The 22,869-nt window shown below is 36.1% G+C and overlaps 4 protein-coding genes and 1 long non-coding RNA gene across 9 annotated transcripts; 2 read left to right on the top strand and 3 right to left on the bottom strand.

The window, feature by feature from the left end:
* Nucleotides 1–101: 101 nt before the first annotated feature.
* Nucleotides 102–4,777, bottom strand: Pli (E3 ubiquitin-protein ligase pellino). 4 transcript variants are annotated; one of them, XM_034320003.2, is made up of 8 exons: nucleotides 4,408–4,777; nucleotides 3,078–3,256; nucleotides 2,419–2,601; nucleotides 2,115–2,346; nucleotides 1,849–2,049; nucleotides 1,260–1,547; nucleotides 583–914; nucleotides 102–497 (listed from the first exon to the last, which is right to left on the bottom strand). In XM_034320003.2, the coding sequence occupies exons 2-8, from the start codon at nucleotides 3,110–3,112 to the stop codon at nucleotides 371–373; spliced, it is 1,398 nt and encodes a 465-aa protein (XP_034175894.1). In that variant the 5' UTR covers nucleotides 3,113–3,256; nucleotides 4,408–4,777; the 3' UTR covers nucleotides 102–370. The 4 variants fall into 4 exon arrangements, with proteins under 4 accessions (XP_034175894.1, XP_034175896.1, XP_034175895.1 ...); XM_034320005.2 differs by lacking the exon at nucleotides 4,408–4,777 and adding an exon at nucleotides 3,784–3,801; XM_034320004.2 differs by lacking the exon at nucleotides 4,408–4,777 and adding an exon at nucleotides 3,359–3,376.
* Nucleotides 4,710–5,899, top strand: LOC117602256 (uncharacterized). The gene is made up of 2 exons (XR_004580918.2): nucleotides 4,710–4,846; nucleotides 4,933–5,899. It is a non-coding gene; the product is annotated as an uncharacterized LOC117602256 (long non-coding RNA).
* On the bottom strand, nucleotides 5,353–9,309 carry Cbp80 (nuclear cap-binding protein subunit 1). The gene is made up of 11 exons (XM_034319997.2): nucleotides 9,077–9,309; nucleotides 8,407–8,875; nucleotides 7,840–8,334; nucleotides 7,593–7,764; nucleotides 7,324–7,529; nucleotides 7,143–7,246; nucleotides 6,841–7,076; nucleotides 6,583–6,761; nucleotides 6,145–6,400; nucleotides 5,952–6,065; nucleotides 5,353–5,872 (listed from the first exon to the last, which is right to left on the bottom strand). The coding sequence occupies exons 1-11, from the start codon at nucleotides 9,114–9,116 to the stop codon at nucleotides 5,759–5,761; spliced, it is 2,385 nt and encodes a 794-aa protein (XP_034175888.1). The 5' UTR covers nucleotides 9,117–9,309; the 3' UTR covers nucleotides 5,353–5,758.
* Nucleotides 9,310–13,191: 3,882 nt separating this feature from the next.
* Nucleotides 13,192–14,966, top strand: LOC117602539 (ADP-dependent glucokinase). The gene is made up of 5 exons (XM_034320719.2): nucleotides 13,192–13,523; nucleotides 13,617–13,904; nucleotides 13,981–14,117; nucleotides 14,199–14,647; nucleotides 14,724–14,966. The coding sequence occupies exons 1-5, from the start codon at nucleotides 13,192–13,194 to the stop codon at nucleotides 14,964–14,966; spliced, it is 1,449 nt and encodes a 482-aa protein (XP_034176610.1).
* On the bottom strand, nucleotides 13,381–22,857 carry LOC117602536 (uncharacterized). 2 transcript variants are annotated; one of them, XM_034320711.2, is made up of 9 exons: nucleotides 22,697–22,857; nucleotides 22,080–22,390; nucleotides 21,859–21,990; nucleotides 21,187–21,352; nucleotides 20,868–21,049; nucleotides 20,406–20,786; nucleotides 19,918–20,023; nucleotides 18,618–18,736; nucleotides 13,381–18,535 (listed from the first exon to the last, which is right to left on the bottom strand). In XM_034320711.2, exons 2-9 carry the CDS (start codon nucleotides 22,371–22,373, stop codon nucleotides 16,244–16,246), a joined length of 3,672 nt encoding a protein of 1,223 aa, XP_034176602.1. In that variant the 5' UTR covers nucleotides 22,374–22,390; nucleotides 22,697–22,857; the 3' UTR covers nucleotides 13,381–16,243. The 2 variants fall into 2 exon arrangements, with proteins under 2 accessions (XP_034176602.1, XP_034176604.1); XM_034320713.2 differs by having other exon boundaries at nucleotides 20,868–21,046.
* Between the last annotated feature and the right edge of the window lie 12 nt (nucleotides 22,858–22,869).

Below are 22,869 nucleotides of genomic sequence, written 5' to 3'. Positions count from 1 at the left end.
AATATATACGTTTAAATAATTATCGTTTAAATCACTAACCATTCATTTTTTTTTTTAATAAACCTTTAATTTCTCGTTGTTAAATATACATTTAAAAAAAAAAAAAAAAAAAGAAACACACGAAGAAATATATATGCGAGTAATACTGTTTAAGAAGGGATATTTATTTTGATAGCCATGTACATAATAATTATTGCAGAGCTATTTGTACATATAAAACTTCGCTTAAATTTATACCAAGGGAAGAAGACAGAACTTTGTTATATACTCGCATTAAGATTATTTACATTTCATTAATTTTAATAGTCCTTGAATTTGATAAGAAGTTAATAATTTCTACACATACTCACGATCTTATAATAAACGAACCTCAGTCTACATTATCTTGGAAAATCAGTTTTACGTATCCTGGTGTTCCTTCGAGAGGGACTGCACAAAATGGACAAATTGCAATGTAACCGTTTGTTCCGTGCGGTATTGCGACCTTTTCCCAATATCTAAAATAAAAACAAAGAAAATTTTATAAATAAATAATGTTCTATGTAGAAATAAATGTATATTCATAGTATTCTAAATACTAACTTAACAGTTTTCTCTGTGGCCATGTGTCCACAAGGCCTAAACGCGTAAGTAGGTGGGCCACAATCAACGTAAAATGCTGGTTCTATTCCCATTGAAAGTTTAACTACCGAACCAGCTACTAAACACATTGGACACCTTCGTGTAGCTTTGTCTTTCTCTTGTCCCCAGTCATGATGACCTTGTACGTGTCCACATTTCAAATATACATACGGCTGTTGTTGAGTCGAATCCGTAGCTGCTTTACGTGGTATGACTAAAGTATTCAAACCGACCGGGCACTGTGGTCTTCCGGCATTAATAGCATCAACCAATTCTTCCAAATCGTGCTTCGTCTATATAAAATGTGTACAGTAATATAATTCACCGCTGATCATTATAGATGATGCTATTAGTTTTATAGCTAAGATAACCAAGGACGGCCCTGGACGTAGGCAGACCATCTAGGGCCCCCATAAGGCGATTTTGCGTCTAAGAATGCAAGAGTAATGTTTACTTGAATATTAATTGATATAAATGCAAATCTAAATTAGTTATACAAGCTTTAATGTTAATTTTATAAATTTTGTCATATATGTGAAAGGGCCCTTTTTCGGAGCTCGCCTCGGATTCCCGAAATCCCAGGGTCGGCCCTGGCGATAACCTAAATTTGTATCAAAATTTAAAGATTGTATATTTACCGGAGACTTTGCCAGACCTTCGGCTGATCTCCAAAGCAACGTAGCACCACAAAGATCAATCAAAGTTCCATCTTGTAGAATATTATTTTCATCCTCCACAACGTTTCCTTTTTGTTGGGCACTTCGGCTTTCTCTTAAAGAGAATACACCACCACCTACGCTCACTTCTCTCCAAAAGCCACATTGTGCCTCGCCACCGCAAAATTGACCCCGTGGATGCATTATTAGAACGCCGTTTGTCGTGAGTCCATCGATCTCACGATTCTCTTGCCACTTTGTTGCTTTTTCCTGAGACGAATAAAAAAGAAATTGAATGAAACACTGAGGATAAAAGCAACAAGCTAAAGTGAACTAGAGCGAGATTCACTCTAGAGCCAACCCTTTATCGTGGAAGTGGGAACAAATTTTGGTTTCGTTGCCATTCGTTGAGATTTTGACCCACTAAATACAATGGTGCATTTTTTCGATAACTCTTACCGTTTGGCCTGTACAAATGTGACAGAATGTATAAATGCTATAGCTCCCTTATCAAGATTTCCAATCTTAGATATACGGGTTGGCTAATTATATTCTATGTTAAGTATTTTACCCCTAAAAAGATATTCCTTGAACTATCAAAACCCGCGGCATATATTCTTGCAATTCGAGGATCTGACCGATCGGCTAGAATTCGGCAGGCAAATCTGCTAATTGTACTTTGAGCGACGCGCCCTTCGTTGGAGCTGTCGCTGCCGCCTGCACAGGTATCCATGACGACGAAATCAATTGGAGATTCGGAAGAACGTCCCACCTACGCAAATGATTATTATACAAACAATATGGTACCTGATAAACTCAAAGGAATATACAATTTACCTGAAACATATCGGTTCCTTCATCTTCGGTATATTCTACGATAACGGCTTGTGTTCGTGAAAGAGTGTACGATATCGAATGTTGTTTCGTATTAAGGATAGCTTGTGAACTGTGAGGTGTTTTTACAATGTAATGTTTACTGCGTTTCACACCATTTGGTACAGGCCTCTTAAAAAGAACAAACTTACTTCTCCTTCTTCCCCGGTCTCCCGGTGGGAGGAATCCATTGTATCTATAAAAATTCTTACATTGATATTTCTTATTGAGGTGCATTGAAATATAATTTTTTCATGTTACTTCTTACCCAAGAATTACTAACTCTCCATATTTTACTAATTGTTTTGGTTTTTCATGGCGGTAACTATGGGACCTATGAGGATTAGCATGCGAATGACTATGATTATGTTTGGTGTGCGGACTATGAGGTGCACCAACTGTTTCTCCTTCTTCCACGAGTAATGGACTTTCACTACTACCACCGTCGGATCTGAAAAGAATATAATAATAGGAATTAATATGATAGAAAGTTCAAAGAAAAATAAGAAGAAAATAATTTCTGCCGCTTTTTTTATTTTTTTATTTCTTACCATCTATATAGCTGGTCCCTATAATATTTAATAATACTTTCAATATATTATTTACGTTTCTTAGAAGGGAAAGGTATTCATGTTCGTACAACTATTATTGTATAGTGGAAGTATCTAACGTTTCTCTAAATAAAATGAATTAATATCTAAGAATGTTCTAATACTAAAATGGTGGATGTCAGTAACGTGTTCTGTATATGCCACGAATACGATTATCGTACAATAAAATGCGAAGAACGATAAAGTAATTTTATTTCATTTTGGAGATACAAAAAATTAAATTATATATTTTACATAATAAATGTTATATGCTAATTTAAGGGGAGAAGTCTTTTTCATGGGCCTATAATATGTAATACGTAAACCACTTACTTACCGCGAAGGGCATGGAATACGTTTAGTTACTGGCATCCTCCTTTCAGTAAAATTTACAGATTACTACTTCCACTGTATTTCAAAAGATACTCATAAGGACAGACAGTCTTAAGTATCTTTGTAAAGTTGAACAAACATTAGCAATTGCAACATGGGATGCTGTGAATCAGTAATTATAATCTGCAATAAGAAATATTCAGTGTAACTATTATTCCTAAGTTGTTATAACATCTTTCTACTTTATTTCTTGATGGTCAAAGAAAATGGTTGAATTGAAATTACTGTTTGATTCATTTTCATATTAGCTTCCACAGAAAAGGTAATAACATTGTTTTCAAACTGTCTGTTCCTATTTACAATACAAATGTAAATGGTAATGTGGCTATGATACCTCTTGAAATAGTTTTATATTAATAACAAAAGATATAAATACAATTTGTGTTTTATAAAGAGACTAATATGAAACTTTCTTGAGTTAACAAATTTATTTTTGATCTCATCTTACTGTATCAGTATAACAGCTGATTTTTCTTTATCTTATCTAGACATTTATTTTTATCATCATATTGCGCCAATCAATCGTATAACTGTGCATCCAGGCACAGATTTTATCAAACAATGATTACAAGTTATAATTGATGCATGCATTTGTTTACATAGCGCATGCTTTTCGAGTAAATAAAACAAATTTATAAGTACTTAATTACATTGTTATGCCAATGAAACACAAATATTTCCAATTCACTTTATTTCATCCTACATTGTGCATGAATACAAAATGAGTTGAACATTAATAACTTGTTAAGTAAACATGTTTGTATCAATTCAGTATGAATCATAATTATGTATATTATACTGGGACCAGCTGGAGATAAAATAAAAAGTTGTTTTTCGTTTTCAAAAATATGAAAATATTTATTGTATTCTGTTGAATTCCAATAGAATATTTTAAATTAAACAAGGAAAACGTTTATCTATCTGTTTATTTTATTAACAATTTTCTTTCATAATAAAAATACTTTATACATTCAATTATTCTATACGCAAACTGATAATAAACAAATGAAATTTAATATCTTTCGTAACATGTTTAACATTGTCGTTTACCGCAATTAAAATGCTAGGAACAAATATAAAATCCTGCAAGAATTTTAAATGTAAAAAAATTATGTAAATGTTTATAGGTGATCGATGAATCGAAAATATTTAAAAGTCGACCGGCTTGATAGGAAAAAAAAAGATGTTAAACGATAAGAATCGAACGGTACAGAAATCGCAATGCACAAACAACGTTAATTAACCTAGGCATCCAGAAACGATGAACTATTTACCGTATCACCATGCTGAGTTCTGCGTTCAGAAACAGTTTTGCTGCACGTACAAGACACGCAATAACAGTCAGCCGTTCGTTTGCACAACTAACGATGTATAAAAATCATTTGTCCACTGTTATGCCTTAATTTAATTTTCCATTTCTAAATTACACTGTTACTATGTTCATGATATTCCAAAAGTTTCGCGCTGACGACCCTCTTATTCATGATTACAGCACACACAGCTGTCACGGCCAATAATTAACAAAAAGAAAACTACCCTGTTTAAATACGACAGTATCATAAAATCTTGCGATAAACCAAGCACAGATATATTTTCTTTCGATAATCATTCGACGCACTGATTATTTGTGTGTATGTAGTACCTCGCATAAACTATACTTCATCGAGGCAATCGCAAAAAATATACCAGTAGGAAGCCGTCACAGCCGCCAATGTAAAAAAAAAAAATTCCTTGTTTCTTAACCCTTTCTGTCTCAAGGAATCAATGAGGCGCCAATTTTGATCGTACGATTGTTTCAGATTTTTATTCTCACAAAATATATCAAGCAAAAACACCCCCTGTGGTTCGGGGGGATCAGAATACGACCACGGTAACCCCTGCCTGTCGTAAGAGGCGACTAAAAGGGCGATGTAAGGCAGTATGATGTAAAAGTAATGCAAAAGTGTGAGAAAGAAAATGTAACTGGCAAGGTGAAAAATGTATTGCGAGAAAAGGAATAATGTATTTTCGGTGGGCAGAAAGGGGCCGTTTGTCCCTAGATCATGCCGCCTTTTTTAAAAGGGAAACTATCAATCAATCAATCAAGCAAAAACAATATATTTTCACTGTATTTGCATTTTAAGGGATATAGGGAATGTTTTTTGTATCCTACGTATATTAAATTAGTTATCTAATCATTGATTCATTAAATGAAAACTACCAGTATAGTGCTGTTCTTTAAACCTTTATTTACATTACATGTTGGTATGTATGACTCCTTGTTCATACTACGATATTCTGTTGAAAAGAAATTCCAAATTATATAGACAAATAACGTTATCGATATTTACATCAACGTGGGATAAACCGCAGTACGAAAGATTAAACATTTACATATAATGTTACATTACATTTCAAGTGATTATTATGCTAGAAATCAAGTAACTTTTTGACGTTATTTTTAAAAATATACAATAACGTGACATGGTTCTTTCTTCTAGTTGCAAGTTACATTATAAAATAATCATGATTATGTTTTCATCAATAAACATATGAAATATTTAAAAATGAGAAATAAAATTCCTATTCTCTTGTCAACTTAAGTTACAGTTCACATAATAAAATGATTACCGTAAAAAATGGTATTTACGCTCTAAGAGAAACAAATTGATGGAAAACATCTAAGATGTGAGGATCCAAATCTGGTGTAAAAAGTAATGTCTCTAGTGTTGAAGAATACTTTTGAACTTGTTCATGATGCTGTAACAAAAAAAAACAAAAACAGAATTATATGCCCAGAAGAAGCTAACACATTTTTATCATTTAACAGATCACTTACAGTTAAAAACACTTGTTGTAATCTTCCAATCGTCCATTTATACCAGTGAGTATTGTAATCTATACCATCAGTGTCGCAACGTACTAAATGTTCAGATAGAATCATTATAAAACGCTATAAAAGAAGAAAATGCATTATTGTTTTTACATCTTCAAAGATTTTTATACGAGGATTAATAGGATATTGTTTATACCTGAAAAATGATAAGAAACAAATTTTTTTGGTCTGCTTGTGCCGCTTCCAATTTCTCTTCCATTCTTTCTACGACATCTTCTGACGGTTTTTCCCTGTTTCTATCTTTATTATTATCTTCATCGTCGGAAGATGATCCAGATCTACTTTCCGCTCTTCTTAATTTCTCGCGTGCTTCTGCTAATTCTGTACTCAATTTAGTTACGTGTTTGTTCTTCTTTCGAATTATTAAATGAAGTATTTCCCAAATATACAACCTGTAAGATTATATCCGTAAAATACCAAATAGCATAAGTTTTCTTTTCTTTCACTATTTATATGTAAGCAATTTCTACTTATTTCATATTATGTGTAAAAAGGGTTTCACCCGTTTAGAAGTTAAATAAATAAATAAATAAATAATTCATAAAATATTATTATACAAAGCAGTTGTAAATACTTGGTAAATTCTGATGCCATCTCCTTAGAAAATATCCAATTTGCGATAGCACTACATTCAATAATACCAGTCTTTAGAAATTTGTCTGTTAAAACCACCATCATTTGATAGTGATTCTTCCACAATGCATACATGTTTCTTAAAATGCATATTTGGGCTTCTTCCGTTTCAGCAAGGACCTAAGACACACAAAATTGGCCATATTATATCCGAGTTAATTGTATAAAGTTTAAGAACAATGTTTATTAAAAATCTTACTTTAAAAACATAATGAAATTTTCCTATCGCTGCAAAACTATGACTAAAGCTTTTAGATCCTAGATTCAATAACGTCTGTACAAAAACATCAATTTTCAAAGGATTAAAGTTACTGGTCTCTTCATTTTCTCTAGGACCTGGCAAAGTGTTCAATACATTCAATACTTCTTCTGGTGTACATTTTCGTCTGATTGAAACAACTAGTTCGTGGGCAGCTGCCGTACCAGGAAGTGAACCTAAAATAAAATTCAATTAAAAACACTGTCATATCTCATTTTTTCAATAAATAATTGTATAGTTACTGGCTCCTTCAGAAGTGTATTTATAAATTGGCTCTGGAGGTGGTGGAATCAAGTCAGCATATGATTCTGGCATCATGTCCCGTATTCTTTGATAATATGATAACCTGGATGCAGATATCAGGTAGATTATAACCTTTATAAATAATTAATTCACAGCATATGTTTGAATGAAATTTTATACCGTAGAGCTTTAAGAAGTACTTCTCGAATGAATTTCGGACGTGGATGTTCTGGATCGCGCTGTAAACAAGAATCCCAATCTTCCCAGGACCAACGGAACTGGAAATTGCTTAAATGATACGCGAACCACCATACAAAACGATCAAACGCAGCAGCAGCCATGCTATCTATGCGACGAAACAAAATTTCTGTAGCTTGAGCCAAAACCTATAATATAATATACATATCAATGAGACATTTCTATTATTAAATTTCCAATTATAGTCTTACCTGTGGCATAGTTGATGGTTGTAATTTGCAGAGTTCAATCAAAATTGAGCCATAGCATATTTCCAAATTTTTTGGCGCTGGCAGTCTGAATAGTTCACCAAATATTACTTCTACAATACAGTAATCTAAAGGTATTTTTGCTTTATATGGGAAGTTCAACAACTGAGCTGAACTGTAATTATTATTAATACATGTGAATTTCGTGTAACACAATCTCAACACTAAGGAAGAATATATAAGTACATACCAATCTTTTCTTTCATAAAAATAATTGTTAATAATCTGTCTTAAATGTTCTTCTATGAGAAATCGTTCAATAGCATGACTTCCAGGTAATAATGGTCCTTCAGCTGGACAATCTGTGTAATCAAACATACGAAAAACTACTGTCGGTAATGGATAAGAATAAGACTCATGATGCGGTGGTGCCATCATAGTAGGTAAGTTATGCTGTAAGGCTTCGCACAATATTGAATCGAATGCAAGATACGGTCTGGGAATATGTTTCTCTGCCCAATTATCTTGTCTAAGCTTGCGCACTTGAGCCCATAAACAATCTAAGTATTCTTCTTGAGGATGAGGAGTATCGCTTGACCAAACTCTCAAGGCTGGCTGATGCTTCTTACTTCGTTTATTTAAAAATATCTCTATTGTCACCATCAAGTGATCTAACTCTTGTTCTTTTTTCTCATATAATTCTCTTCCAACCCATGGTAATGTTGATAACACAGCATAGACATACCTAAACAGAATGGAAATGAAGTAAAATTGTTTATTTATTGGTATTCATATAATTTTATATAATTTTACATACCAGTCACGTCTTACTTGAGGTACTCCATCTTCATTAGCAGCATCTAACATATTATCAAACAACTGCATCAAAGAACCGCACGACAAAACATGGCAGTTTACTAAATCAGCAAGAAATCTTAATGAATATCTAGCTACATCCCATCTACAAGCTTTCAATGCATCTTTAAAATTCTTCACCATGTAGTCAACAAATTCACCGCCAAAATTAAAGTTCTTTGCATTTAATAACCCAACAAGTGTTGTATAAATTGTGCATTTCTCAGGCATTTTAATAGCACAGTCAGTTAAAATTCGAAGTATTTTACTTCGAAACAATCCAAGATCAGCTTCCAATACAGAAGCCAAACCTTCAAGATTACTTTCCAAAGAAGATGTGGATTTTTCTCCAACCCGTAAGATAAGGGATTCGAGTCTATCTTCAATTTCTTGATTCTCTGATACCCTTCTACGTTTCTTATACGCCCGTTCTAAAAAGATGTATGTAATTAAATATACTGAATTTTTCTAAGCTCAAGAATTACTTTAAGGACGAACGCAAAATTATTAGGATCCAAAAATTCTACTAATTGAAATTAATGAAATTTAATTATGTATAAAAAATACTTCTCAGTTAAAACATCAGAACATTAACCGAGATCTCAAAAGCAACATGAAACATAAGGATTTACCATATCCATCTTCTTCCTCATGAACCCTTCTGCGACTCATTTTTGAAAACCTGAATAAATCTTGTCAGCTAGTTGTAATATATACAACGTAATTTCACAAATCAGATGATACTTTTATATGTTTAGACATTAAAAATTGTTCTATTGTGAAACATTCTAACAAAACCTAACCTTTCAACCTATCACAACCAGACCAGCTTAATCCAAGTAGCTGTGAACAGTTGCGAAGCAGTGTTCGATCACCAGTGACTGTAGTTACATAAAGACTGGACATGCCTTCGTATTCGACGGACATAATCGTAGGGGTTCCAGAAACCCCATGCAGTCATGCCACTCCAAAAAGACTACCTACATACATGAAGCTAGCCAGAAGGAATAACAAAATATGATTATTTTTAATTGTTCTTAGTGCATTTCGTTTGTAAATCGTTTGTGATATCATTTTCATTGTTTCTGAGTGAATAATCTTTTAATTATTTACAAGTTTGTTTTAAAACAAATAATTGTAGTGCGCATGCGCTACAGATGCGGTTGTACCCATCACTACCTCGAACAAGTGAGTTTGGGGATTTGTTCGTTTTTCGTTCTTATATTTCGCTAGATCCGGTCAAACCCATCACTATTCCGAACAAGTGAGTTTCACGATTTGTTCGTTTTTCGTTCTTATATTTCGCTAGATCCGGTCAAACCCATCACTATTCCGAACAAGTGAGTTTCACGATTTGTTCGTTTTTCGTTCTTATATTTCGCTATTTGCTTTGGGGTCCCTGACACCCCGGTGGCATAATATCGGTATGCGGCAACGGTATATCGGGGTCCTAGACACCCCAAATGCCATAATGTCGTATACAGAGAGTGTCAACGGTGCTTCGGGGTCCTAGACACCCCGAAAGCCATAATGTCGTATACAGGAAGTGTCAATGGTCCTTCGGGGTCCTAGACACCCCGAATGCCATATTGTCGTATACAAGGAGTGTCAACGGTGCTTCGGGGTCCTAGACACCCCGAATGCCATATTGTTGTATACAGGCAGTGTCGACGGTGCTTCGGGGTCCTAGACACCCCGAATGCCGTGGTGTCGGTAAGCGAAGAGTGTCGTCGGTGCTTCGGGGTCCTAGACACCCCAGGATGATATGTCGGTATATAGAGATAGTCACTGGTGTTTTGGGGTCCCTGGCACCCCGGATGCTATATCATTGGTATGCAAAGATAGTCACCGGCATTTCGGGGTCCTTAATGCCCCAATATGATATCAGGTCGGTACGCAGACGGCGTCATTGGCGCAGCGGGGTCCCTAACACCCCTGGATAATATCAGGGCCGTATGGAGAGGGCACAAACAGTATAATTTTTTTCCAGAGTTTATTTAATTTACTTCATTTATTTTTTTTCGCTTATTAAATAAGCTCATCGAAAGGAAATAACATTTATGATTAAATCCCTCTTCTGGGTAGCAGCCGAGGACCCCATTTATTTTACTTTTTTCAGTTATTTATATAATTTTATCCCTCATTATAGGCCAAGGCCATCTCAGTATCCCTTACATCCCTGCATTCCTTCCATCACAGCATTCCTTAAATTCCTGCAATCCTTAAATACCCATTTTTTTTTTTTTTTTTTTTTTTTAACGTGGTGGAAATCTTCAGAAAGACACCTCCAGCCCCCCTGGGGGGGGGCCGGCGGTAGTGTGGGATTTTTACCCACTAAAACCACCACGGTGGCCTGCACTAGGGCGGAAGGGAGGGTACTTTGACCCACCGCAATGTGCCAAACTCCGCCGACATCGGGGGCCACACCCGATGCCGGCCCTCCTTGCGCCACGTGCAGTGGAGACCGGGGCCCCAGCCCCAGACCCCTTCTGAATTCCATTACATCCCTTGTTTCGGTACATCTCTGCATCCCTTACATCCCTGCATTCTTTTTATCCCTACATTCTTTTCATCCCTACACCCTTTTCATCCCTACATTCCTTACATCTCTGCATCCCCCGCATCCCTACATTCTTTTCATCCCTACACCCTTTTCATCGCTACATTCCTTACATCCCTGCATTCCTTTTATCTCTACACCCTTTTCATCCCTACATTGTTTTCATCCCTACATTCCTTACGTCTCTGCATCCCTTATAATAAATATATTATAACGACTGCTTCGAATGAAGGTAAGTAAAGGTAAGTAAAGGTAAGTTAGAATTTCGTGAAAATTTCGAAAAACAGCGCCCCCTGGCGGGAAAAATGCGAACTAAAATCTCGATGTCGAATCAGCGCCCTCTGGTTTCGGAAAAAGGAACTAAAGCTTGCTCCATTTCTGGCCCTCTGGCGGGAAAAATGCGAACTAAAATCTCGATGTCGAATCAGCGCCCTCTGGTTTCGGAAAAAGGAACTAAAGCTTGCTCCATTTCTGGCCCCCTGGCGGGAAAAATGCGAACTAAAATCTCGATGTCGAATCAGCGCCCTCTGGTTTCGGAAAAAGGAACTAAAGCTTGCTCCATTTCTGGCCCTCTGGCGGGAAAAATGCGAACTAAAATCTCGATGTCGAATCAGCGCCCTCTGGTTTCGGAAAAAGGAACTAAAGCTTGCTCCATTTCTGGCCCCCTGGCGGGAAAAATGTGAACTAAAATCTCGATGTCGAATCAGCGCCCTCTGGTTTCGGAAAAAGGAACTAAAACTTGCTCCATTTCTGGCCCTCTGGCGGGAAAAATGTGAACTAAAATTTCGATGTCGAATCAGCCCCCTCTGGTGGCGAAAAAAGGAACTAAATTTGTATAAAATCGCAGGCCTTAGTCGGATGTATGGAATGCAGGAGTATAAGTGATACAAGGATGTAAAGGATACAGGCATGTAAGGGATGTAGCGATGTAAGGGATGAAGAGATGTAAGGAATGTCGGGATATAAGGGATAAAGAAATGTAAGGAATGAAGCGATGTAAGGAATGTAGGGATGAAAAGAATGTAGGGATGAAAAAAATGCAGAGATGTAAGGGATGCAGAGATGTTAGGAATACTGAGATGTAAGCGTTGCTGGGATGTAAGGATTGCAGTGATATAAGGATGCAGAGATATAAATGGTGCAGATGGAAGTAATAAAATCAACACGTTCGTCCTCCTAAGGAGTTTATTCGATAAGCTGAGAAGATAATTACAGCAAATGAAATGAACGCAGAAAATAAAATAAGGGTATAATGCCTTTAGCTACCTACATGAAGCTAGCTGGAAGGAATAAGAGAAAGAAAAGGAACTCGGTTTACAATATTTATAAATAATATATAATATATAACAATATATGAAATCATTTAGCTTGATATTTTTGTTATTTTATTATAAAAGATCTTCAAAATAATGACAGTTGCTCCAAAAAATTAAAAGAACTTTTGATTTCCGCTTCTTCTTTCTTCTTTCTATCACTATCACGAATTTCGCCCTTATAGGGCCGGGGTTTTTTGGGGGCTTATCTGCCTCCTTGATGCCCACCGAACACTGTTGTCCACGCGCCTTCGGGGATGGATTGGCAGGATGGATTTACATTTCATTTTTCTGTTTTGCCATACTTTTACTTCTGTTACTTTCCTTCCATACTTTTATAACTTTTGTTTGAATCTGTGTGTGTGTGTGTGTGTGTTTGCGCGCGCGTGTGTGTGCGTGTGTCCCCTTTTAGTCGCCTCTTACGACAGGCAGGGGATACCGTGGCGGTATTCTAATTCCCCCAAGCCACAGGGGCCAACGATTTCCGCTATACATAACGCGCCGATACACTCTCCGTTGGCAAGAGTCCTGAGAAGCGGCGTTTGGTACCCCAACAGGGGTTGGGAATGGGATATAAATGATATATGGGTATAAAGGGTATGTTTAAATGTATAGCGGATACCGGCATATAAAGAATACAGTGATGTAACACATACAGGGATGTAAGTGACGATGGGATAAAAAGAGATAAAGGGTACTATTTCGTGACTTACGACTATTTTTCCGAAACTAGGGACCGTCCGAAGACAGACTGACATGCTTTCGCGTGAGTTACCTGGGGGTGTCTGAGACCCCCTAAAATCATGATCTTTTGATAGCAAAGGCATGTCCAGTCTTTTTGTATCCGTAGTTACTGAAGTCAACATTTGTCAACATGGGGTACAACAGGAGGTTAAAATTTGGTACAGCTCTTACTGTACTAATAGTTTTATTTGCTGTTTATTATAGAAATACAGAAAACGTTCTTCAGAAACGTTTACAGGCTTTAATTCACGGGTTAGAAAAGCTTGAGAACAAACATGTGGTAACTTCCAGGCCGAAGGTTGCAATAGGTTATGGTGTCTGTACTGACGTCTATGTTAATGCTAAACAGTTACTTGCATATTCTAAAGAAATTGGACGACCCGAACATTTTGACGAAATTAACACGGAAATAGAGCTTTTGAAAAGTTTTGCTTATTACTTTCGTCATGGAGCTGCTGCGGAGTAAGATCTATTTTTTACATCACAATCATAAAAATATTACATGTCATGTATATGATTTTTGAAAAGTATAAACAAAATATTTTATTTGTTAAGGAGATACATGGCTAATCGTACGTTGTTTGATGCACTGGTTACCAAAGCTAGATCATTTCCATCATCATATTCTACCATTGGTGGTAATGCAGCAATCATGGCATTAAGATTTGCACAAGAGGGATGCGATGTTACACTCGCTGCAAAGCTGACTAGATCTTTGCATCAAATGATACCCCAAGTTATTAATATTATTGGAGGTGAGGCAAAGAGGGATGACATTCATTTAGTTATAGAATATAAACACGGAGATGTGTGGGGCCCATATTCTAGTGCTAGAGCTAATAGGTACATGAAGAAACATTTAAAACTATCAGTAATTAACTTATAAGTAATTACAGTGAAATATTTAAATGATTTGCAGGTATATAGTTCATAATGATGCCAATAATCCAATGCTTAGTTCTCTTGATGCATTTAATAAGATTTTATCAACATATGACCCTCATTTACTTGTTATCAGTGGTTTACAAATGATGGATAATTATCCATTTCCAGATGGTAACTGAAATTCCACTCTTAACTACACAATCTTGATGAAATAGCTTTACTATTTTATGAAATACATTTACTAAAATGCAGGTGAAAGGGAAACACTTTTGCTTAAAGTAAAGAAGCAGATGGTGGAACGACCTCCATCTACTAAGATCCATTTTGAAATGGCTTCATTTGCAGAAGAGAAGTTGCTCTTTGAATTGTGTGATTCAGTTATACCATTTGCTGATAGTTTAGGGATGAACGAGCAAGAGATAGCTAATTTACATAATGCGATGTATTATGGGAACATATCTTTAGTAGCAAATTCAACGCCGCGTATCGCGACAGTTTTAGATCAGATGAGAACGTTATTCGTACTTATTCGTATGAGAAGCAAAAACATTCCTCATTCTCGACAACTGACAAGAATTCATGTACATACATTAGCATATCAAGCTATATTTACTGCCAAAAATACTATGTGGAAAAATACAATGGGTGCAGCAGCTAAAGCATCGTTAACAGCACATAGACACGTATGTGCAACGAGTCACGTAAGTAAATACATAAAAGATTACTTTTCTAACCACATAAGAAAATCAATGTTAATTAATATACGATATATTTTAGGTTGATATTAGGAAAGCTGCTTTAATTTTAGACGACAGTTTTTCAACCTCTATCGTCGACGGTACTAGAATTGCACTGGATATCGAGAAACCAGTATCCTGTTGGGACGAAGCGTTGAAAGTAGGAAACGAAAATATTCCTATTCAGGTTTGCGTTGCACCGGTGTTGGTCTGCACCGAAGCAGCTCAGACCGCAGGTGGTGGCGATAATATTTCAAGCGCTGGTCTTGTGTTACAAATATAAGTTTTGTATTTAAAAAATAACTGAACGACAATGAATTATAGTAATATTCTGCTTTGCCACTCACAGAATCAATTAGATTTCGGCTTAAACTTTTAATATTTAAATTATAATTCATTCCATAAAATATCATTCCACGTGCACGTGTTGCTTCCACGATTGACGTTCTATGCATAAATACGTAGAATACTTTAGTAATTTAAAAGTTTCTTATGGCTCATTTTATTTTAACGTAGAACAAGATAATTGTTAAATTATATAATATTCGAATATCACGACAATACTATTTAAGAACATTGAGCATATTACTACTATCTAAAGAAAAATTCACGTTATACACAGTGCCATGCAATATTGACATTTATCGTGTATTTAGTAACTTCGAAGAAAACAAATATCCTGGTTTATTATAAATAACTATGCGCTTTCGGGGTGAAATTATGTGATATAGTATTTAAAAGGTTCTGTAAAACAGTTTTCCAAAACTGAAAAATCCAATAAAGAAATCAAATAGAGTTGAACAATGCATAAAGTTGTTCTGTTATTTGTTCCTTCATCCTTCATAATATTAAATCTCATTTTACACGATTCCGTCATTTATTAATGTAATAATTTTAATAAATCAAATTTACAATTATAAATTTGATAAAACATTGTGTTTATATATCGTGTTCATATCGACGTTTAAAGTAAATGTATTATGAAAACTAAAGCTTCTGTTACATATCTAAAGTACAATGTTTGAAATTATAATACCCATATACACAGTTCATCAATCGAAATTCCATATTTTAGTAAAAATTTAAATTTCAACTATGAATGTACAATAGAAAATAACTGCATCAACATTAAGATGTTCAAGTTGCAGCGCATTCTTAAAAATATCCTTCTATATTTTTCCAATTAAACTGACGCGAAAACAGTATGTCCAATAAAAAATAGCAAATATTTTATAAGATTCTTTTGCAACCTTCTTTTTCACTCAACTCTATAGCATCAATCGATTCGTTTTCAATAAACGTAAAGAGAAACATTTACTATTTCCTATTTCAAATACTAGTTTCTATAATTATCATTAATTTACATAAATTCAAACATGTATACTATACGAATTAATTGTACATCGAGAAATACATATGTATCGTCGATTTGCGATTGACCAACCTTTATGAACAACAATCACTTCGAAGGAAGGGTTAAACAAACGAGATTAAGATATACACTTGAATCTTATCAAAAGGGACAATTTTAGTCAACATAAGTGATTCTATAAAAAAATTTTACAGGATTGTATCTCCTTCGTCAATACCTAACATCTTTAAATCATCTGGTCCAGGTTGAGTATCCACCTCGCTTTCAGCTTGCGTGATCTCAGGTGGTGGTTGATCCATATATTCTGGCCCGTAACCAACGCAGCCTAACATACTATACATAGACGAATACATGATATTTGTTTCTTGGCTGTTTTGCTGCTTAGTTTCCGTTTCTTCTTTGGGGAAAATAATGTTCAGAGCTTCTTGCAGGTCATCGGGCAAAGGAATGCTGGGATCGGTTCGTTTCTCGGTAGGTTCTGGTATCTCAGCGATATCCGCTGTCGCGCCTTCGACGGTTGGTAACGGAGGCGGTGGTGGATTCTGATGATTCTGAACGAAAGGAGGAACGGTGGGCATTTGGGGCGGAGGGTTTGTCATATAAGGAGGATGAGTCTGTACTGGTGGACGTACCGGTTGATGAGGAGAGAATCGTGGCTGACTTTGAACGAACGGTGGTGGATTAGACAAGAACGGTGGCGGTGGTCGGTTTGTAGGGAATTGTGGTCTGGTTTGGACAGATTGTTGCGGGGATTGCTGTTGCTGCGACGGTTGAGCCGAGAAAGATGGCGGTGGTCTGTTTAACGGTGGTGGAGGATGAGGAGGCAAAGGTAATTTAGATACACCCTGCTTTTGCTGTTCTATTATCGGCTCCTCTATCACCGTCTCCTCGGTTTGATCTTCGATTTCCATATCAACTACTTGTTGCGTCGGTTTTGTTTCGTTCAATACTGGCGGTGGCGGAGCTACTAATATCTTCATCGACTGATTTTTATTGTTTTGAACAGGTGGAATGCTGGTGTTACTACTGTTAGCGGCGCTATTGTTATTACTGTTGCTGTTATTACCAAGATTAAGCGGAGTAGCAAGTTTAGTGATATGAACCACACCTGGGGGATTGATGATTTCATTGGGAACTTTTGGTGTATCCTCGAATTTACTTTGCTGGTACGGGAGAGGGGTGATATCCTTTTCAGGCAACTTCGGCTCTTCTGTTTTTTTCTTGAACAACGGTAATCTACCAATAAAGGGTAACTTGCCTTTAGATACCTGAGGTGCTGACTTTTTACTAGGCATACTACCCTTCTTGGACTTGGACGCGGACTCGTTTGTTTTCTTTTCAAATTTCGACTCGTCGTTGGACGAATTGTCATCTCTTCTATCTTTGCCGTATTTATCGTAATTTCTTTTTGGACTGTCGCGCCAACTTCTTTCTCGTCGCGGAGAATCATTACTGTCTCGTTTCCTTCGATCATCATAGTAATCCCTCTCCCTTTCCCTGTCACGATCTCTGTCCCTATCCCTGTCCCTGTCCCTATCTCTGTCTCGATCCCTGTCTCTGTCCCGGCCACGTCTTCTTTCGTATCTGTTATAACGTTCGTATTTATCCTCCCGTCTCTCGTACTTTCTATCGCGATCGTCCTTGTATCTTTCACTCTCGCGTTCTCTCTCATCTTCTTTCTCCATCGATTTGCAACTTTCGGGCGGCTTAACGGTCATGTTGACCTGCTGTTTCGTCCAAAATCCCATGTGTGGTTTTGGCATTTCTTCCGGCTTCGGTAGTTCGATTGGTTTATTAGCGATTGGTTGCGGCTTTTCTTCTTCCTTTTTTATCCAAAAAGGCTTAGGTGGTTCTTTTGGCCCCCAAGCTTCTAAACTCTCTGCTTTAACTTTGTTCGAGAAAGAGGTTTGCTCTGGTTCTTCTTCCTCTTCCTCTTCCTCCTCCTCTTCTTCCTCTTCAATTGTTTTCTCTTGGCTCAATCTTCGATTACTGATTGATTTCATCTCCTCTTCTTGTTTAGCCTTCAGTTTATCTCTGATCGAATTTAACAATTGCCTCTCGTCGGTTTCTACCGATTGCGGTTCCGGAGTTGGTGGCTGATTCAAATGCTGTGCCATTTTCGACCAATGACCTTTCAGTTTTATTCGATGATAGTCTATTTCCTCGTTGAGGATCGCTTGAGTCGATGCTTTCATTTTATTACGCATAGCAACACGAATACTCTTGGACATGTCCTGATCAGAATCGGTGTCGGAATTTTCTGATTCGCTGGAACTATCGCTACCGCTGCTTCTGTTCCTTCGTTTCTTAGATTTCTTCGACTTCTTTTTGCTTTTCTTCGACTTCTTCTTCGGCGGAGGATCGTCCTCTTTATGTTTCTGCAGTTCCATTTGGATCTGTTTGTGTTTCTCCTCGGAGAAAGCTTTCTCGCGATCTGCCATCCAATCGGTTTCCCAATGAGGATTCTGGTCTACAAAACGCTGTAAAAAAAAGAATAATAAAACACTGAAGTCCCCGAGATTCTTTCAAAAATCTGTAGAAAATTCTAACACACAAACTTACAGAATAATTCTCTGAATGCTGTTTGGATTTCAAATGCAAACTCGCGCAATGGAGATCGCCGATCCAGGAATCGCAAAGTTTACAATACCATGCCGTCGCAGCACTGAAGAACTGCAAACCTATAATCAAATAATTAAATATTTAGCATTACTTAAGCTTTGAAAATGGTAAACAATTTAAGTTCATAAAGAATGACCTTATATTCTGCCACGACACATTCATGTCACTGAAAACAAAAATAATGTATTAAAAGATGCTCAACAAATGGTTGATAAAGACATTAAATACTCTTCACTAATCCCACGTCGATCGCTAGAAGAATAAAGGAAAGGGCGAAAAAAATTATCACTTTATTTGTACAAATATATCACAGAGATGATACAAATAAAATAAAATATGTATAAATTACATAAAGTATTGTAACATCAGGTTTCTTCTCGTACATACTGCAATTGCCTTTTGTGTCTTTGTTTTCTACATTTCACTTTCAATTTACCTTAATCACTACAATTATATGTATGTACGTACATGTATCAAAGTATAGACATGTACTTAGATAAGTATTGGCATTTGCAGCACGTTTCACAAAAATATTTCGATTTATAATACATGCCATGAACGTATTCATAGATATAACAAATACGATGAGTAAAATAAGTAACACGAGCGAATAAGTACCACATTATACACATTTCGTATAACTATATACATTATTTGTATTTTGTACACGCACCATCATTACTGTAACATTGATTTATATTGATACATTTTTCACATTGATAAAAAAAAAAATCTTCGTATGTTCATTCTTGACCGTGAATAGAGCTACGACGAACGATACACTTGCGGAGGAATGATTTTAAATAGTTTGATTACAGAAGCTGAAATATATCTGAAATCGCTCAAATGCGTGTTCCTCGAGTCCATTTAAAATCCAGTGCATCTTAACGGTGTTTACATAGTTGCTAGAAAATTTGCTGCTAACAATGTGACACGAACAGACACCTCTTCAGAGGTAAAAAATAAAAAGTACTATCCTGTTATACGAAAAAGGTTTAAATCGATTTGTTTTCGCGGAAAAGATTATCAAAAAATTTTCAAAAAAATTGTAATAAATAAAGAAATATTTAAATTACAATTAATTTGACTTAACGAGCCGGCATTACATGTGTTATTGCAGACAAATTTTTAAGCAAACCATAGCCGTAGATATCTTCAATACATACCGGACACCACAGTGTCTGTGCACAAGCTACGGAATTGTATTCTATTAGTAATTATCCACTGAAATGAACCATACCTTTAATTGGTGTTCTTTTCGTTGGCAGTCCAGGATAATAGGGCACTTCCTTTTCCGTTCCCTCTCCATTCCGCTCATGCCATGGCATATCAACTATCTTGCGTTCCTGTTGTAGGGAACAAAGTGTTAATGACAGGGTTATCTAAAAATTGTACAAATACTCGGTGGTACTTTTTTAAGAGACATTGTTATGGTACATCAATCAGACTATGTACCAAGTACCTGCATGTCGATCGTTATTGTAATATATCATCCTTATACAAATATAGTTCAAATTAGAAATATAGTCTTAACCGAATCCGTTTTGTTCTCTCACAATGTAAATCAATTATCAGTTACAGTTTTCTGCTTCCTGTTCTAATGATTGTAAATATTATTTATGAAAACGATCTTCAATTAGGAATTTCTACGTTGAATTATTTCAAAGTACCTATACCAAATTTGAAGCTTTTACTATGGCTTTACTATCGTATTAATTGGCAACTTACTAAACATGCTTCTTTGTGCTCATTGCTATGCAGATGATTCAAATATTCCTTTGCCGTTTTAGGAAATATATCGCAGACTTTACACCAGTGCATTTCTGGATCATAATGTACGAAATTGTACATTGGTTTTGAATCTTCAGGAGACCTTCGCTCTTTCGTCTCACGTTCAATTTTGGACTCCTTGTCAGAATCGGATGCCGACGATCTATCAGGTGACTCTGATTTTCCTTTCGGAAAATCTTCTTTAGGACTTCGTGAACGTTTGTTAATTTCTAATTTAAACTTGCTTTTAAGATCGTCTACCGTAGCTTTGTCTCCTATAATTCCGGTAAGCATGTCGATAACGTTGTGTATCGACTTCATTTTGTTTTGTATTTCAATCTGTAAATAAAGAAGACTCGGGTTTAATAAATTATATAAAACTGTACCGATTTCTTTCCACGACAACGCGCGGTTATTTACCTGCAACTTCTGATTTTCTTTAATGATGCGATTATTTTCCCGTCCACCCTCTTTACCAATTTCATCGCACTGTTGACGTAAAATTTCCAGCTCACGTTGCAACGTAGCAGATTTCTTAACATATTCTTCGCGTTGTTTAGCCAGCGTTGCTTTCTGCTGTTTTACTTCAGCTGCGATTGCTGCTAGGCATTCAATTGAAGATATCTTAAGACTACATGCGTACACATAAGTAATGTAAATAAGTTATGTATAAAGTTGCACATTTGAAATTTCATGTTCTAAAAATAAATGGTTATTAAAAATACATTAAGAAATGTACCTTCTTTCCTGGCATCCTCCGGTCTTGCCAAAGACGATACCAATCCAGAAGAACCACTGTCCACTGGTCTTGACGATTCTTGTTGGGATGTTAACGTAGGCGGTGGTGGTGGCTGCTGATTATTATAAGATACCTGGTTCCCTTGCCAGTTCGGTGGTGGATAATCCTAACAAAATAAACATACACTTGATGTCAAATACTCAAACAGTACTTCTATTAAACCTTACCTTTATTTGTCCATACTCAAATCAGAACTTTGGATAATACACGGAAGATTCTTGAAGACGAATCATCTGGTCAATAATACTGGTTTCCAATGTCGATGCCAATAAAATAAACAACGCGAATGTTATACTTACGAGGGGATTCACAATGCTTCGCGATACAAAAGAACATAAAAGTTTATCCCCCGGAAATTAACAATAATATTACCAAGTACTACGAGAGACATATGGGCGGTTTGTATGATGTTATTTTCTCGGTTATTTTCACAGATTTATAAAATACGATTAAATCTATGAACAGACAATAATCCAAAGTATTGTCACAAATGATCAAACTTGATTGTATTGCTTTCATTGCGATACAATTATAATTACCATAATTCAAGATTATCATTTTCATATAACGCACAGCTTTTTAATTGGGTACTGTTTCTTTTAAATAACTTACACTGCGGTAACTAGTAGGTTGCTGGTAACTATAGTCATAGCCTTGTCCATAGTTGTAGTTGTAGGTACTGTACCCCTGGTTATAAGCCGATAAAGGTGGCGGCGGTTGACTGGTATTTGGAGGCGGAGGTGCCTATAGAATGGATTAGAAATGCTTAGATGTTTTTCGTTACGAGAATTGTAACATTTGAACAATTACTTCTTATTTATTTTTAGTTCTACCTGATACTGATTATGAACTGGTGGCACGTAGCCACCAGGATTGGCTGGGTTCGGGGTAGAAGTCTGAGTCTGAGATGCCGATTGTTTCCATTCTTGTTGCGAACGACTGGACTCTTTTCTTCTTCGATCCCTTGAACTTGAACGCGATCTTCTATCCCGAGAACGAGATCGGCGATATCTACTTCTTCTTGGAGAAGGAGATCTATCGTACTTTCTTGATCTTCTTCTATGAGATGAATCTTCTGAATCTGCACTAGGGCTTCTTGGTCCTTTACGTCTCGAATCTTGCTCCATTTTTCTATAATTCGACTCTAATAAAAAAGAAAAAAAAAAATGTACTCACGAGACGTGTTAATGAATGCTCCCAGGTTATGTTATATAAAAAGACCATTGGGTAACAAATAATGCAAAAGGTATGCTTCTAGTGTAATAAAGGATTATATACTTTAAAAAGCGGTATTTAACTAATCGAAGAGGTAATAAGTTTATTACAGTGTTAGAACGAATTTCAAGAAAGGGAGGAAAGATTCTTAACGTCGCATTGCAGCCATTGCTATTTTGTCGATAAAATATCAATATTGTTTTTCTACATGTTCTACGTCTATACAAACATTTACCTTCGTCAACGAATGTTTTGTAATTCTTGTACTCCGTTTTGAATAAGTACTGATACAAAATAATGATAGTAATCGGCTTTACTTAGTGCCAAAGTCATTCAATCGACACGACATTACGCAGCTCCAAAAACGAATAGAAGAAGCCGACTACGACCATCGGTGATGTACATGGA

This window comes from Osmia lignaria, chromosome 13, assembly GCF_051020975.1.
Source record: "Osmia lignaria lignaria isolate PbOS001 chromosome 13, iyOsmLign1, whole genome shotgun sequence".
NCBI classification, from domain to species: domain Eukaryota; kingdom Metazoa; phylum Arthropoda; class Insecta; order Hymenoptera; family Megachilidae; genus Osmia; species Osmia lignaria.
Note: the sequence above shows the minus strand (reverse complement) of the source record. Positions and strands in the feature narration are given on the sequence as shown.